This window comes from Sciurus carolinensis, chromosome 1 (genome assembly GCF_902686445.1).
Source record: "Sciurus carolinensis chromosome 1, mSciCar1.2, whole genome shotgun sequence".
NCBI classification, from domain to species: domain Eukaryota; kingdom Metazoa; phylum Chordata; class Mammalia; order Rodentia; family Sciuridae; genus Sciurus; species Sciurus carolinensis.
Window position 1 is genome coordinate 125487879 of NC_062213.1, and position 14608 is coordinate 125502486.

The window sequence follows — 14608 nt, forward strand, 5'->3', positions numbered from 1 at the left end:
AAAATCAGTTGTGGAATTTTCCACTTCTGGTCCCTTGTCAGTGATCAGAAAGTTTTGAATTTTGCAGCATTTTGATTTCATATTTTCAGATTAAGGATAGTCAACCTGTAGTGTTTTCTCATACACTGAGATTCAGGTGAGGCCAGCAAGGAATAGAGTGCCTGAGTCTGGGTATTAAGTCTGTAAAGTATGTGTTGTCCTTTTAGCTACAACAAAAGCCAAAGTTGGTTCTAAATGAAATATTTTAATAACTAAAAACTGGGTTTAATAAAGTATCTTCTGTGTGAAGATGAAAATTTACATACTTTTAAAACCCCATTATCAATATTTATTATTATTTTATCTCAGATAAATTTATTAAATAGATGCTGATGTAAATTCCTAGTTTTTATTCCTCATTGTTATTATTAATTAAATGCTGATAATAAATTCCCAGGTGTCCACAACTAATTCAAAAGATATTTCACTCGAATGTAAATTGCTCATTGTCCTAATATTTGTTTCATGAAATGTTATCATGATCTCAATCTCTTTTCCCAATATAGTATTAACACTTTCCAAATGAATATATATGTTTAAATGATTATCTTTGATATTAATACTATCTTCAGTATTTTTACTTTCTTATATAAAATGGAAAATCTAGTTATTTAATAGCAAAATCATGGCAACAGGTGGAGTGATTTATGTGTGCTGTTCAGTTGTCATGTCCTACATGTTACAGAGAGTAAAGAACATCTCTAGATTTTCTAAAGCTGAAATTCAGAATCATCTCTGTGGGGGCCAGTGTTCATAATGCCCTGCCTTTGTGTACTGTTAGACAGTCTACAGGAAAGCTAAATATTTGAATACAGTTATCAACCTTAGCTCATTGAAAAATTAGGATGTGAGGTGGGCATATGTCAAAATCCAGCTTCTTTATAACTTTACACTATTTTAGGTTTTCAAATGTCAAGACCCATGATTGAACACATTCCAGAATTAAATCAGAGATAATTTTTATTTTAGAATCTTAAGGTTTTGGTATTAGCAGAACCTAATTTTTCTTTCCAAATTTAGTAGCAAATTTGTCAAAAATTATGAGATTATCTATGTATAATAACAGGTATGAGTATATAAGAACATCTTAGTAGACAAGTATTAGTAACATTAGTACACAAGAAAGTTAGAATTAGACAAACCAGTTCCTAAGTCAAGCTGTAAGACACACCTCTCAAAATGTGTAGCCTAGTTTTGTATTTTATGTTCTTTACAGAAAATAGAACTATTATAAATACACATGGTGTATTGATTTATTCAAACCATAAACATTTGATGTTGTTATTCAATCAAGTGTGGCATTATCATTAAAATTTAGCATCACTTGACATTCTGGAAACACAATAAACTTGTTTATATTGATAAGTTTTAAGGTATTACATTATGCAAATATGACAGAAGTGATACAGAACATATATCTTACATACTGGTGCCATTTTTTTTTTTTTGTAATTTGAATTATTTAAGAATGGTTTGTCTTCCAGAAATCATACAATTTTATTTTATAGGAAATTAAAGAGTGGGTCTCAGGTTTGTCTTTGTCCTTCATTTTTTAACCTTTTTAAAATCGAACTACCTACCTTGTGAAAACACAGTCCCAATGCTGAACGACAATGAATACTTGAATGATTGGGGGAAAAGTAAATTCAGAGATATAGCAACTATGTGTAAATAACTTTTATTTGTGATTTCTATAGACTAAGCCTATTTTAGGCACTTTACATTTCTGACTTAAATAGCATCACATACCAGTTAATTAGATGCTGTTATCCCTACTTTACATAGGAATCTATCCCAAATAAGCAGGAGAAGCAGGGTTCAAACATGATTCAATTTCACTTACCTCTGATCTCCCTTTTTAAGGAGTTAACAGTTTTGGTTCCATTAATTTGTGTCACCACCCTATATATCCATTATTTTATTTTATATTATTTATTTTATTTTATTTTTTTGTTCTGCAGATGAAATCCAGAGCTTTGCACAAGCCAGGCAATTTCTCTACCATTGTGCTACACTCCCAACTTATATTCATTATTCTATTACTATTCTCTTAATTTAATGATTAAAAGGGAAATAACATGTATAATTGGGTACATAGTCCAATTTTTAAGACTTTAACGGGAAATTCTTTGAAAATAACCTAAATAAGACATAGACTGAATAGCATCATGCAAATATATAGACTAGGGTTTCCAAACTGTTTATTTTATATTCTCTCCCACCTTGGGAGTATTTTAAAGTACTTTTTCCTAATCATAATTCCCTTATAAATTTAATATCATAGATTTGCTGTGTACCTGTTTATGTACTATAGCTCTTTGGGGCAACATTACTATCATTGAGAAAGCGTGGTATAGACTACTGAAAATTTGAGTCAGTCAGCTATAGTCAAATAAGACAATGGTTCACAAAGGAGCATCCCTGGACTAGAAACAGAGCATCAGCTAGGATTTGTTAGACATGCAAATCCTCAGGCCCTACCTAAATCTTCAGAGTTATAAATTCCAGAGGTGGGTGGGGTCATGCAGTCCCTTTAATAAGCCTGCTGGTGATTCTGATGTGTGGTGAACATCTCAAGGTTTTGACAGGTTGCTGAAGGATAAGTCCCACATTGAACAAGTTACTTTATGTCTCAGTTTTTCCATCTTTATTCAGCTCACATAACTCTTGATTTGACACCTCACACACGTACCTTCTCAATTTCACTCATCAGAGGTCCTACTGAGAATCCACCAGGCTTCCACATGGATAGAAAAAACATCTTCAATGGCACTTTTCTACTTTAAAAAAACATATTTTAAGAACAGTCACTATACTAGTTCAGATTACATTGACAAAGGCCTTTATTCCCTAACCCCCAAAAAACAGTGGAAAATAAATAAGTACGTGTTAACATTCTGTGTAATTGAGTATCATTATATAGATATGATCAACCAGGGTATCTTATTCCTAATTTCTTTTTTTTTTTTTTTTGTACCAGGGATTAAATCTGGAGTGCTAAACCACTGAACCACATGCCCAGCACTTTTTTATATTTTATTTATAAACAGGGTCTCAATGAATTGCTTAGGGCCTCACCAAGTTGCTAAGACTGTCTTTGAACTCATGATCTTCCTGCCTCAGCCTCTGGGATTACAGGCTTGTGCCATGATGCCCAGCTTATTCCTCATTTTATGGCAGAATAAATTATAGAAGAGACAGGGAAGAAGCAGAAATTTGTTGGGAGGAATGTGCTTGTTTCTCTTTCTTAAAATTCTCATTTAAATATTTGTACTTTCATAAAAGGAAGAATTTTTTTATTATTTCTTAGTTCCACATTTTCTCTAGCCTTCTTTTCTTCTACATACTATTCTAATTGTGTACTTGCACAGATTGGCTCACCCACTTCATTGACTTTTTTCCAGCTTCAGTATGCACAACCTGTTAATAATTGGAGTATATATTTTCAAATGCAGCACAGCAAAAAAGATCTTAATTTTCAGGAATGAAAGCGTAAGCAGACCAGGCAACAATAGGCAGAAACCTTACACATCACCTACAATAGGGCATGCAAAACCTCAAATGTGACAAATATTTTAAGTTGCCATGATCTATAAACTTTTGTCCCATTTCTAATTGAAGACTCACCTGAGTTAGGGATTTGCAAAATGTGAAAGGCTGATAATGGCAACTCACCTTTGGTTAAAGAAAAAAACTTCATGTTGATTTAAATATCATATATGTTAGCTTGTATAATTGAATTAAAATCAAATATTGTATGGAATAAAAAAAAGAAATTTTCAAGTGTTTTTTTCTCCATTCTGTTTTGTTTTAGATGGAGCTTGCTAAAGAAGAAAAATGTGAATTTTTGCCTTTCCTTTCCCCACGGAAAGTTATAGTAAAAGGTGGGAGAATTGTTGCAATGCAGTTTGTTCGGACAGAGCAAGATGAAGCTGGAAAATGGAAAGAAGATGAAGACCAGATAGTCCACCTGAAAGCCGATGTGGTCATCAGTGCCTTTGGTTCAGTTCTGAGTGATCCTAAAGGTACATCACTTGAGAGATGAAATGTGCTATGCAATTGCTTGTTATTTTAGTGCCCCAATAGTTTCCAATTTTCAGGAAATTGTTTTTTCACTTAAACATCTGTTTCCCTTTTTGTGGGGAGTACAAGCAATCTTGATATAAAAGGCTTAAAAGTTTTAATTAACATGTATATAAAGTTATTTTTAAAGTGGTAAAAATAGAAAAGAACATTAATCTTTCTTTTAAGCTAATATCCAAAGCACATATTCCACTTTATAAATATGTTTGCCTTGTTTCTATATAGGAATGACTGTTTTATCAAGTGGACTAGTTTAAGAAAATGTTGCATAGGTTGGAACAGCCAGTATTCAATGATGCAGACAAATAAGGATCTAATGAATAGCCAAAAAATAAAATTCATGTTTATCATTATACTCATGCCAAGCCATTACCAGAACATCAACTTTATCAAATTATAAAGTTCAAATTCCTGTCATTTATTCTGGATGGCACAACCAGATGCACTAAGGAAGAACGAAATTCTTCAATGCAAAAGAAAATGTTTTGTATAGCATTTTAGTTGAATAGTTAAATCAATCAATTAAGACTACATTGTGTTATACTCCCTCTACACACATACATAGTACCTTTGTGGGTTATTGTTGATGAAAGTTGCCATACCAAGGCACTTTGATTTGGCAAAACCTTTACCTTTTAATTCACACTGTTCAAATGACAACATTTCTGAAGGGAAATTAGAGATGTTTTTCTAGCTGGGAGATCCATTAGGAATAATAATAACAAAATATTGCAACCTGAGGATTCCTGTCTGTGATGTACTACTTACTATATGAGTGCAAAAATTATGCATTGTGTCTGAAATAGGAACAGATACATGCATGCAAATGTGCAGTTTCATGCAACAGACAAGAAAAATTCAACTAGTCATCGGTGTTTTATCTGTGGGACATCAAACTTCTTGGTATTTGGAAACATCCAGATGTTTAATGTCATCAAAATAAATGTTTGCAAATAGCTGGATGATGGCCTGAATTTGTCACTTTTCAGCTAGATGTTTATATGATGTGTAGCAACAGTCACAGTGTGGTTTGTTTATTCACTGAGTTCAGAAGGGAAAAAAGAACAAAGTGTAAATTGCATTAAATTATCTGAAAAATCATAATGTTCTTACTACTCTACATACCACCAAAAATTGAGTATAATATTAAATCATGTTTAGCTAGCAATTTTGTTGATGGGTTAACTATCAAAGAATAATTTAGCTGCCCTATCCAAATTTATGCTCCACAACTGGCAGTGCTAATATGAAGAAAAAAATGTGTCTTTCCCTAAACAAACCTAAGTAACTAATTTGGAACATAGAAAACAGCTTTTGTAATCTCAGATTTTGATAAGCTTATGCTTGTGTGTGCTTTTTATGTGTAGATAGATTTATAGAGCTTCATATATATATGAAAAATTAGAGATTTAATTTAGTACTTAACATATGAAGTAGAAGAAAAATTTGATCTATTTAAGTTCTTTGCTAAAACCATTGCAGAATTTGTCTATTCTATTCCCTGTGTCTGCTTCTTCCAGTGTTGCACATGTACTATCTCCTACCCCACATAGGTTTCAGAAGCCAAGGAAAACATGTTTTTTTATGGTACTTTGCCCCACCTCCTGATTTGAAATAACAAACTTCCTGGAGAAATGATCCTTAAATAAAATCACCTGTTTTACCAGGGTCCCAAATGTTTACATGAGCTACTTTCCAAACCAGAGGGGGAGCTGGAAGAGCTAGAATTTTAAATTGCATTCATGCTTCTTTCTTCCTATTCATGTCTCAGCTGTTTTTGGATGGAAAATATTAATGAAAAAGGAAAGGGGCATCTGTTTTTGTTAAAATTGATCAGGAAGATTTTTGCCTAAATGGCATTTATAATTTTAAAATACTAATTTCAAACCTAGAAAACTTTCACATGCACACACATATTTAAGGTATGGTGAAAAACTGTTTGCTAGAAGCAAGTTAACCATTTAGGTAAGATGAGATGATATTCATATTATCCCTCTTCTACCTCAAATATCGTCCCCTGATAATATAATAAACCCATGTGGTATGACTTCTGTGTGTTGCCTATGTGATTGTCACATATGTTATACCTATTTTAATATATTTATCTCTAACTCTCCCTTAAAATGCTAACCTCTATTTTCTACTCCTTCTTTTCTTATCCAACCTCACTTTGCATAGACTGTAATGAACTGATGGCCAAAGACTGTGATATCTTTTCACTCCTTATTCAGTTTTCTGCACTTGACAATGTTAAATATCTCTTTCTGTTTTAAATGCTCTTCTCCAATCACTTAACCTTTCTGTGACTCAGCTCCTTCATATATAAAAATCAAACAAGCAAACAAACAGATATAGTATAATAAAACCTTTTCTCCCTACCTCTTAGGACTTGTGAGAATTAAAATGAAGTAATTTGAAAGTGCGTTGGAAATCAAATTGTAACTATTATTATCATCACACTTCAGTTCCCAGCTTTTTCCTTTAGCTGTTTATTTCTAAACCCATCGCTGGCTGTTGCCCTTCCTTTAGTTGTTACTTGTTAGTACTTCCCAAAGTTCAGGCATTACATATTTTCTCTTGTGAATATACTTATTCATTCAGTGAGCTGATTGTGTCATTCATTCATTCAGATATGTGTTGTAGTCATTTCTCAGAACATGTTAATGAGCCAGATTTGGTGGCCCAGGAGGATCTTATGTTCACAGCCAACTTCAGCAATAGCAAAACTCTCACTTAAAATAAAAAATAATAACGCTGGGGGTGTGGCTCTGTGGTTAAGCACCTCTGGGTTCAATCTCTGGTACAAAAAGAAAGAAAAAAAGAAGGAGGGATGGACAGAGGGAGGAAGGAAGGAAGGAAGGAAGGGAGGGAGGAAGGAAGGAAGGAAGGAAGATATTAGTGAATTTCTGGAAGGAAGGAAGGAAGGAAGGAAGGAAGGAAGGGAGGAAGGGAGGAAGATATTAGTGAATTTCTTGAGTACCAGGTGGTGGCTAGACTTAGGGTAGGCATGATTTCACTTCTGTGTATACTGCCTCTGATATCTAGTTCTCCATATCTCTGAAGACCTCTTTGTGTTTCATATTTATGTTCATGTATGCAATAAATACTGTTTCTAGTGAATACCAGAAGCCAAATTGTATTCTGAAGAGTGCTTAGATGAAGGAGTCATTTCTTGTACTTGAGGACTACACAGATGGGGAAAAAGTAGACCCATAAACTACTAATCACATTATGAAGAGAAGAATTCATTGAGAGAGATGCACAAAGTAAGGGAAATTCTCCTTATCAGGTTTCCCTAAAGCAGATCTGCTCTCAACTTTGCCAATAATAAACAACATAGTACATGTAAAGTACAGTGATAATTTTTATTCTCAGTAGTTTCAGATTACAATAATATTTTAAATGAAAACACTTTAAGAATATCAATTATATCAATAATATGTATTTGAAAAGGTAATACAAGTTGGGAAATTCAAAAGAAATTAAATTTTTAATCTCAACATTTTCCTCTGATATGTTGCTTGACTTTTATCAATCCCTGAATTGTGCATTTCACAACGGAGAACATAAACTGACTTCATTTAAAAGAATGTACCAAGTCAATCTGTATCAAATATTTCTGGTAATAAAAATAAGTACTTAAACAGCTCATAGAAATGATAAGTATATCAAATTTGTAAAATAAAATTAGATAATATCCTTGTATTAGTATAGCAAATTATTTCATTATAAGGCTAACAGCAATTAAATCATCACTATTTTTCCTAATTCTACATTTTTTTATTTATTGTTTTCTGGTTTGGGATTGTAGCAGTGAGTGGGAAATAGGAACAAAAGACTACATATTTACATATTTCACAACCTTGTTCATGGAATATATGTGTGCTTATGTGCACAATGTAATTGAATACTTTTTTTTATTACTATCCCAAATAATGAAGTCCATGGTTTTCAGTTTCTAATTCTATTGAGATAATAATGCTAGCCTTATTTAATATCTTTTCTGTGGAAAATTGAAAGTAGTTCTATCTTTAAAAATTTTCCTGTGTTCCCTCTAAGTATATAAAATTTCAAATCACATTAAATTGTTCTTCACTAATTTTAAAGGATATCAGAAAACTGAGCACAGACAACTTTTATTTTCAATTCAAAAATATTCTTTTTCACTGGAAGATTATATCTATCTTACTCTCCTGCTCCTCCTCCTCCTCCTGCTCCTCCTTCTTCTCTTCTTTTCTCTCTCTCTCTCTTTATATCTTTCTTTGTTTCCTCCACAGGCAATTTCTCCTGTTAAATATGAAAGCTAATTTTTTTTATTTTAAATTTTGTCTCTTTTTGTTTGTTTGAAAGATGTCAACTTTAAGAAACATCTTACTTGTCTTTATACTTTATTCTCCATTTTATTTGTTTGGAACCAAACTTCCAGCTGTAAAGTTTGTATATATATTTTCTGTTTGTTTTAAATTGATAAGGGGTATACTTCACCATCTTCACCAACCTCATGCTTCATTTGTAAATGAAGCATTAAGTTGGTCTTGTTCTCATACTCCCAGGAAATTAGAAGACATAATTTGTGGTTCTTTGAATGACTTTCAGACCACTGAAGAATGCCCTTTAGCCAATGCCATAATCTTTTCCAAATGCTGTACCACAATCATACTCTGATTCTTGTGAAGTGTCTCCTTTGAAAAGATTTATGTTCTGTAGTCTTCCAGGACCTATTACAATTTGTCTACACATTAAACTGCAAACCCCAAGAGGGCAAGGAATGTACCTTTGAAGTCCATTGGAATCACAATGGCAACTAATATATTAATGTGCAATAGATGCACAAATATATTTGTATCTGACTTGATTCATTTTAGGATATTAATTTTATTAAAATGAATGATTACTTTTACAACAATCAGGGTCATTTGGTTCAGTTTTCTTAGAAAATGTAAAAGTTAGGAAAATAATTCTATTATACTATTGCTACAGATTTTTTCCTTGTTTTGGCATAGATTGTTGGATTCTTTGTAATTCAGTGAATATTATACTAATTGGAATCTGTCTGGTGTATCAGCTCAAAGCAGGAGCACTGGAGCCAGGCTGCTCAGCTGGAAACCTGGCTTTCTTCCTTCCCAACTTTATCTTCCTAGGGAGTTACTGAGTTTCTTTGTACTTCATGGTCTTCTCCTTAGGGCTTAGGGGGAATGATTATAGTATCTACTTCCTAGAGTTGTTTTAAGAATAAGTGAATTAATAATATATGTGAAATGTTTATATATAGGCCTAGCACACAGTAAGCATCTCTTACATTTTACATGTTATTGTATAACATATGATATTTGAATTATTTCAATGAATTAGATTAAACCCTTGTAATGCTATGAGTATTATCTATAGATAAAAGCATTTAAAAGTCAGGACTTCATCAGGGGCCTTGGAGGCTCTGTCACCATGTCTTTGTACGTAAGTGAAGCAGATGAACTTACATTTATAATTTTAAATGAGAAAATGTTTAATATATTTGGTTGGTTTTATTTGAAGAAAGAGAGATTGCACTGTGTGTAACTGTATCATGTATTTTAAAATGTTTTATTATAAATTCTGATGCTTCTCTTGTCACTGAGTGGAGTTTTTCTTCACTAATTTTTAGCTGTTAGAAATTCCCATTTTGAGTTTCCAAAAATCAAGTATTTAAATCATAAAGCATTTTTAAATCACTTTGCCTTTTCCTTTTAAATATGGTGAATCTGGGCCAGATAGTTTTGTTTAACTTAAGATTATTGTTTATTTTTAAGAAGGAAAGAAAGAAGCACTCCCAAGGATATTAAGCATTTGAAAATTATGAGATGATCTAAGTGAGGTTAAAACCTGTGTTTAGGAGAGAGGAAGCCTAGTGACAAGATTGCCTCTGCATAATGCCTTAGAGGCTACACAGGGGAGCAAATGACAGGGCAGCTGTGTTCTCTGACCTCAGCCAGGGGGCATGCCCCTTTCCAAGGAAAGAGTTCATACACTTCATCCAAGGCCTATGTTTTTGTTTCTGCTTATCTTACTAGGAATGAGAGATAACAAGGAAACACAAAACCCTGATCTTTCTGAATCTTTAATGCCACCCTTAGAAATCAACTCCCTTGATAGCATTAATTGCAATTAGTTGCATAAGGGTGTGTTTGGCAGGGAAGAGAAAGGTTTTAAAATCACTCATCAATCCCTCTTATTAGGAAACCCTCAGAAAAGTTTCTGAAAGCCTCATGGGGTAAATCAAGCATTCTGTCAATACCCACTTCGATTATAACTTTGATTCACTTTCCCCCACACTGAGAAAAAGTGCAGACTGTGGGTTAATTGGCCTTGTTCTGGCCTAAGTAAGAACTGGAAATTGCCAGTTTGGTCAGAATTGGTGGGCCTAACACCCCAGCAGTGCAGAGATTCAGGGCTTTTTCAAATGTGTTCATTTCTTAATTATTAAGTGTTGGGAAAAGCCTTATGAAAAAGGGTTTTAATGTAAGCTCAAGGTAAGTCAAGTACCCAGTGATAAAAGGTACCTATGATTTAAAAGGCCTGAAATCAGTATATTTGATTTGTTTATTTTTGTTTTTGTTTGTTACTTAATGAAATGTTAATTGGTAACTCACTGGTAGAATTAAGAACACTGAACTATTTTAATAACCCCCTCATTTGGGGAACTTTATTTATTTTTACTGGCTGTTGTTGTTACCAGCATGTTTTATATTTCAAAAAATAAAACACATCATCCAGAGGCTACTGATGACATTTAGAGATTCAGTGAAATTTTCTTTGAATAACTATTTACTCTTTTTGGCCTTCAGTTTGCATAATTCCTCTTCATCCTTACCAAAAATAAAGGGCAAGGGGGAGAAACGAAGCACAAGTTGAGAAACTATTGTAACTGACCACATTTTTACGGTTGTATACATTATATGAATATAAATATTTGTAATAAAATTTCAAAGAACAGATTAAGGAATACTGTTGTAATTGCTAGGTGAGAGATCTTTTTGACTGATGGTAAAACCTAAGAGGAAGAGTCTAATGATTAATATAACTAAGAATGAATGAGATAGAATTGAAAATAAACTGGTCAGTATACTACAGCATGCAGGATATGTATGATACAATAACTTGTCTTGGGGATTTCCTTATTTGCTAGAAAGAACCCAGGAGATCATATTCTCTAGTTCTCTTGTTTCATGCTTGTTCACTTAGTAACTTTGTATGGCCTGCTAATCCAGTCTCTGAGCAGGGGACAAAGTGGTGAAAAGGAAAACACAGATCTTACATCCAGGAATATACAGGAATACACAGTGAAGAGAGGAGAATTGCAGTTATGATGAATTGTGCTGGAAGAAGTTGAGAGTCCTAGGGAGGCACAGAACAGAGTCTGAGGGTTTGGGGAAGCTTCCTAGAGGGCGTGGGTTGTGAGTTGAAGGCTGAGTGATGTGTAGGAGTTTCCAGGTGGAAGGGGGGTGGAAGGGAGGGAAGCCACAGGAAGATTATGCAATTTGCTTAACACCACACTGTTAGATTAAGTAGTCATTTTACAGTCATTTTAAAAAGCTGTAAAAAAAAAGTATGTCTTTAGAAAATTATCATCAACCTATTTACTGCATGCATGTTCTCATCCTCCTATAAAAGTATGAATTTTCCATTTTTATTTCTAAAATAGAAGTTTATATTTTATGATTTCTACTATGTTTCTGTCATTGTTCTTGCAATGAAATTCAGCAGTACTGTAAGTACTTCTTCAGGTACAGCTATAGTATAAACCGTGCCTAGGCACTGGGAATGAGGACCAGTAAAGAGAGTTTTGCCTTTAAGGACCCATAAATTAATAGGAGAACCAAGCATGTAGATACATATGTTGCTACAGAGCATGCTGATTTAAGATCACATTTGGACTGAGTTTCAAACTTGAGTAGAAGTTTCCTTGTTAACAGGAACAGCACATACAACAGAGTGGGCTGACAAAATGGCCTCCTGTGGCAGGGAAGTGGGAGAATACGATTGGCTGGGGCAAATGGTGTGGTTATATAAGGATGAGGAGTGGGCAGGGACAGGATGACAGAAGTTTGGCTACACATTCATTCCTTTCAAGTCGAAGGATTATATGGTATGCTAGGGACTGTGAATTTTATTTTGCAGGTGACTATTGAGGAGAGATCTTTATCTTGAAGAGGTAATTCTGCCAGATGCTTCATATTCCTCTTTCTGTTTGGATTTTGAACTATTTGTAATATTCTTCAATTAGTTGGGAGTTGGAAACCAAGGGATCACCTTGTTCATATTAGTAGGCAAGTACATTTTCTAATATGCCTGAATTAGGCAGAGTTACTCAATCACAGGGCATGATCCAACATAGTTTCCCTGAGAGGAATATCCTCTAGTAACGTTTTCAGTATGAGTAAAGAAAGAGAACCCTTGCCCAAAGGAGCAGTTTCCAAGTCACAGGCTTGACAAAGCAGGGTTGTTATACCTGCCTAATTTCTTCTAGATTAATTAATTAGACTCACTAATTTCAACTTTTGAGAAAAGGCAAGAACGATACCAAGAGACACCACAGAATTTAAACGAATGTTTATTTTTCCAAATAGAAGGAAGCATCAGGTGTAAAATAAGCATGTTGCTATATAGTGGCAGTCATGTTGAAGAAAAGATGGCCGAATGGTATCAAAGAAACCTGTTAAAGAGATTTTTTTGAGAAGTTTTCATGGCTAAAGTGAACAAAATGAGAACCTGGAAGAAAATTCAGAATGAAAATGCATTTCTTAAGTTGGATAATCCAGATCTGATTATCTGCTGGATAGAGTTTGTAAGTGGGGTATCTAACTCAGGAGGTAAACAGATGTCTATAATGTTGACAGAACTCAAATGCAGCATGTAGAATGGATCTCAAATGGTAACACGTCACATTTGTATTTGCTAATCTATTCAACAGTTGGGGCAGAATGAGAACAAATAGAGAACAATTGAAAGCAGACAATGGAAATTAGTCACTATCATTTTCCCTGTCACCTAGAACAGTGGCTATTTATTGAATAAATGAATGAATATTTTTATAGCAACTTATGAATGTATGATAAAAGAGTTTATATGGTATTCATTCTGGAATTCCAGAAGCATCTCACCTACTATTTTATGAAGCTTTTGTTTTCTAGTGGCAAATATTTTGAGGACTGCCATAGGTCAGTTTTATTACCCTTTTATTAATACATTTGGCTCCTCCTTTTGCTGTTCCATTTTATAATGCCTGAATAATATAACATTTATATATCCTCTGAGTTGGTTGCCCAGTGATGAGAATAAACCCTTTTTAATCTATTATGTACAGTTCTTTTCTTATAATTATATTTTGAGCAAAAAACATTTTCATAGTTCCAAAAGTGAAACTGAACATGTTTTCTTAAAAATTGCCCTTATTATGAAAAAGATTTTTTTCTAGCTGAAAGATTCATTGTCTTTCTATTATGAAATATTCTGTGCAGAGAGAAGATGAAGTGGTAGAATCTAATGCAAGTGCTGGCATTTTTGCAGAATAACCATCCAAAATAATGGAATCCTTCTACAGTTTTTTCTTTGGAATTATTTTAAAGGGTATAAGTGATGAGGAGGGAGGTCAAACTGATAACAGTGTTGAAAGTGATTTGGAATCAACATCACATCACTTACAACTGCCTTAGACATCTATTTGAAGCACAACATGATATTTCTGTAATTATTTCACTTCCCTTTAATAACTGCATAGGAATAGGTTTGTTTCCCCAGTGAATAGCTCTGTTCAGAGCCTTTCCTTATCTTTATTTTCCAGGTTTCACTAGTGGTTGATATCATATGCATTCTTACAGGGAGACAGTGGATAAATCAAATCAAAGTAGTTTTCCATCAAATCAAAGATTACATACAAGAAGTAGAGCAGTGGCTTGTAACAAGTTTTGTTGGGGAAAGAAAGCAGAAAATGGAAAAATAACATAATTGTTTCAGAGAACAGAAATCATAAAATATAGCCAACAGTACTCAGCATATAGTGAGTACAATAGATGCCCTGAGTTTTATTGACTCAGGCTTATTATATTTGTCTTTTAAATATTAGTTATCTAATAGTGTAATAAAGGGTTGTTGTTAAACATAATTCTCTTCAGAAATATTAAACTACATAAAGCTAGTATGATATGTAAAATCAAAATGTAAAATTTAAGTCATAAAGTGATGATATAGATTATATACTAATGGTTTTAATAACATGTATTGTGTAGATAGATTGAGATTTTATCTTGGTTAGTTTGTATTTCTGTTCTTCACTCAAAGGGCAATAAAAAGGACAACATGTATAATCTAAATCAGTCTTAGGTTGAATTAAACATTGACATGCATAAATGTTATTGCATTACTTGGAAAATTACACTGACTTGTATTTAATATCTGCCTCCAATTATGGAAGCTACCCAATGCAAGTGCAATATGTAGAATTGCTGGAGAA

General features: G+C 33.4%; 1 protein-coding gene across 1 annotated transcript in view; it reads left to right on the plus strand.

Moving 5' to 3' along the window:
* The window catches only part of Dpyd (dihydropyrimidine dehydrogenase), an 810982-nt gene that overhangs the window by 355277 nt on the left and 441097 nt on the right, over window positions 1-14608 (plus strand). Inside the window, 1 exon segment of the mRNA XM_047549961.1 lies at window positions 3854-4064. Within this exon segment, the coding sequence (XP_047405917.1) occupies window positions 3854-4064 (211 nt within the window).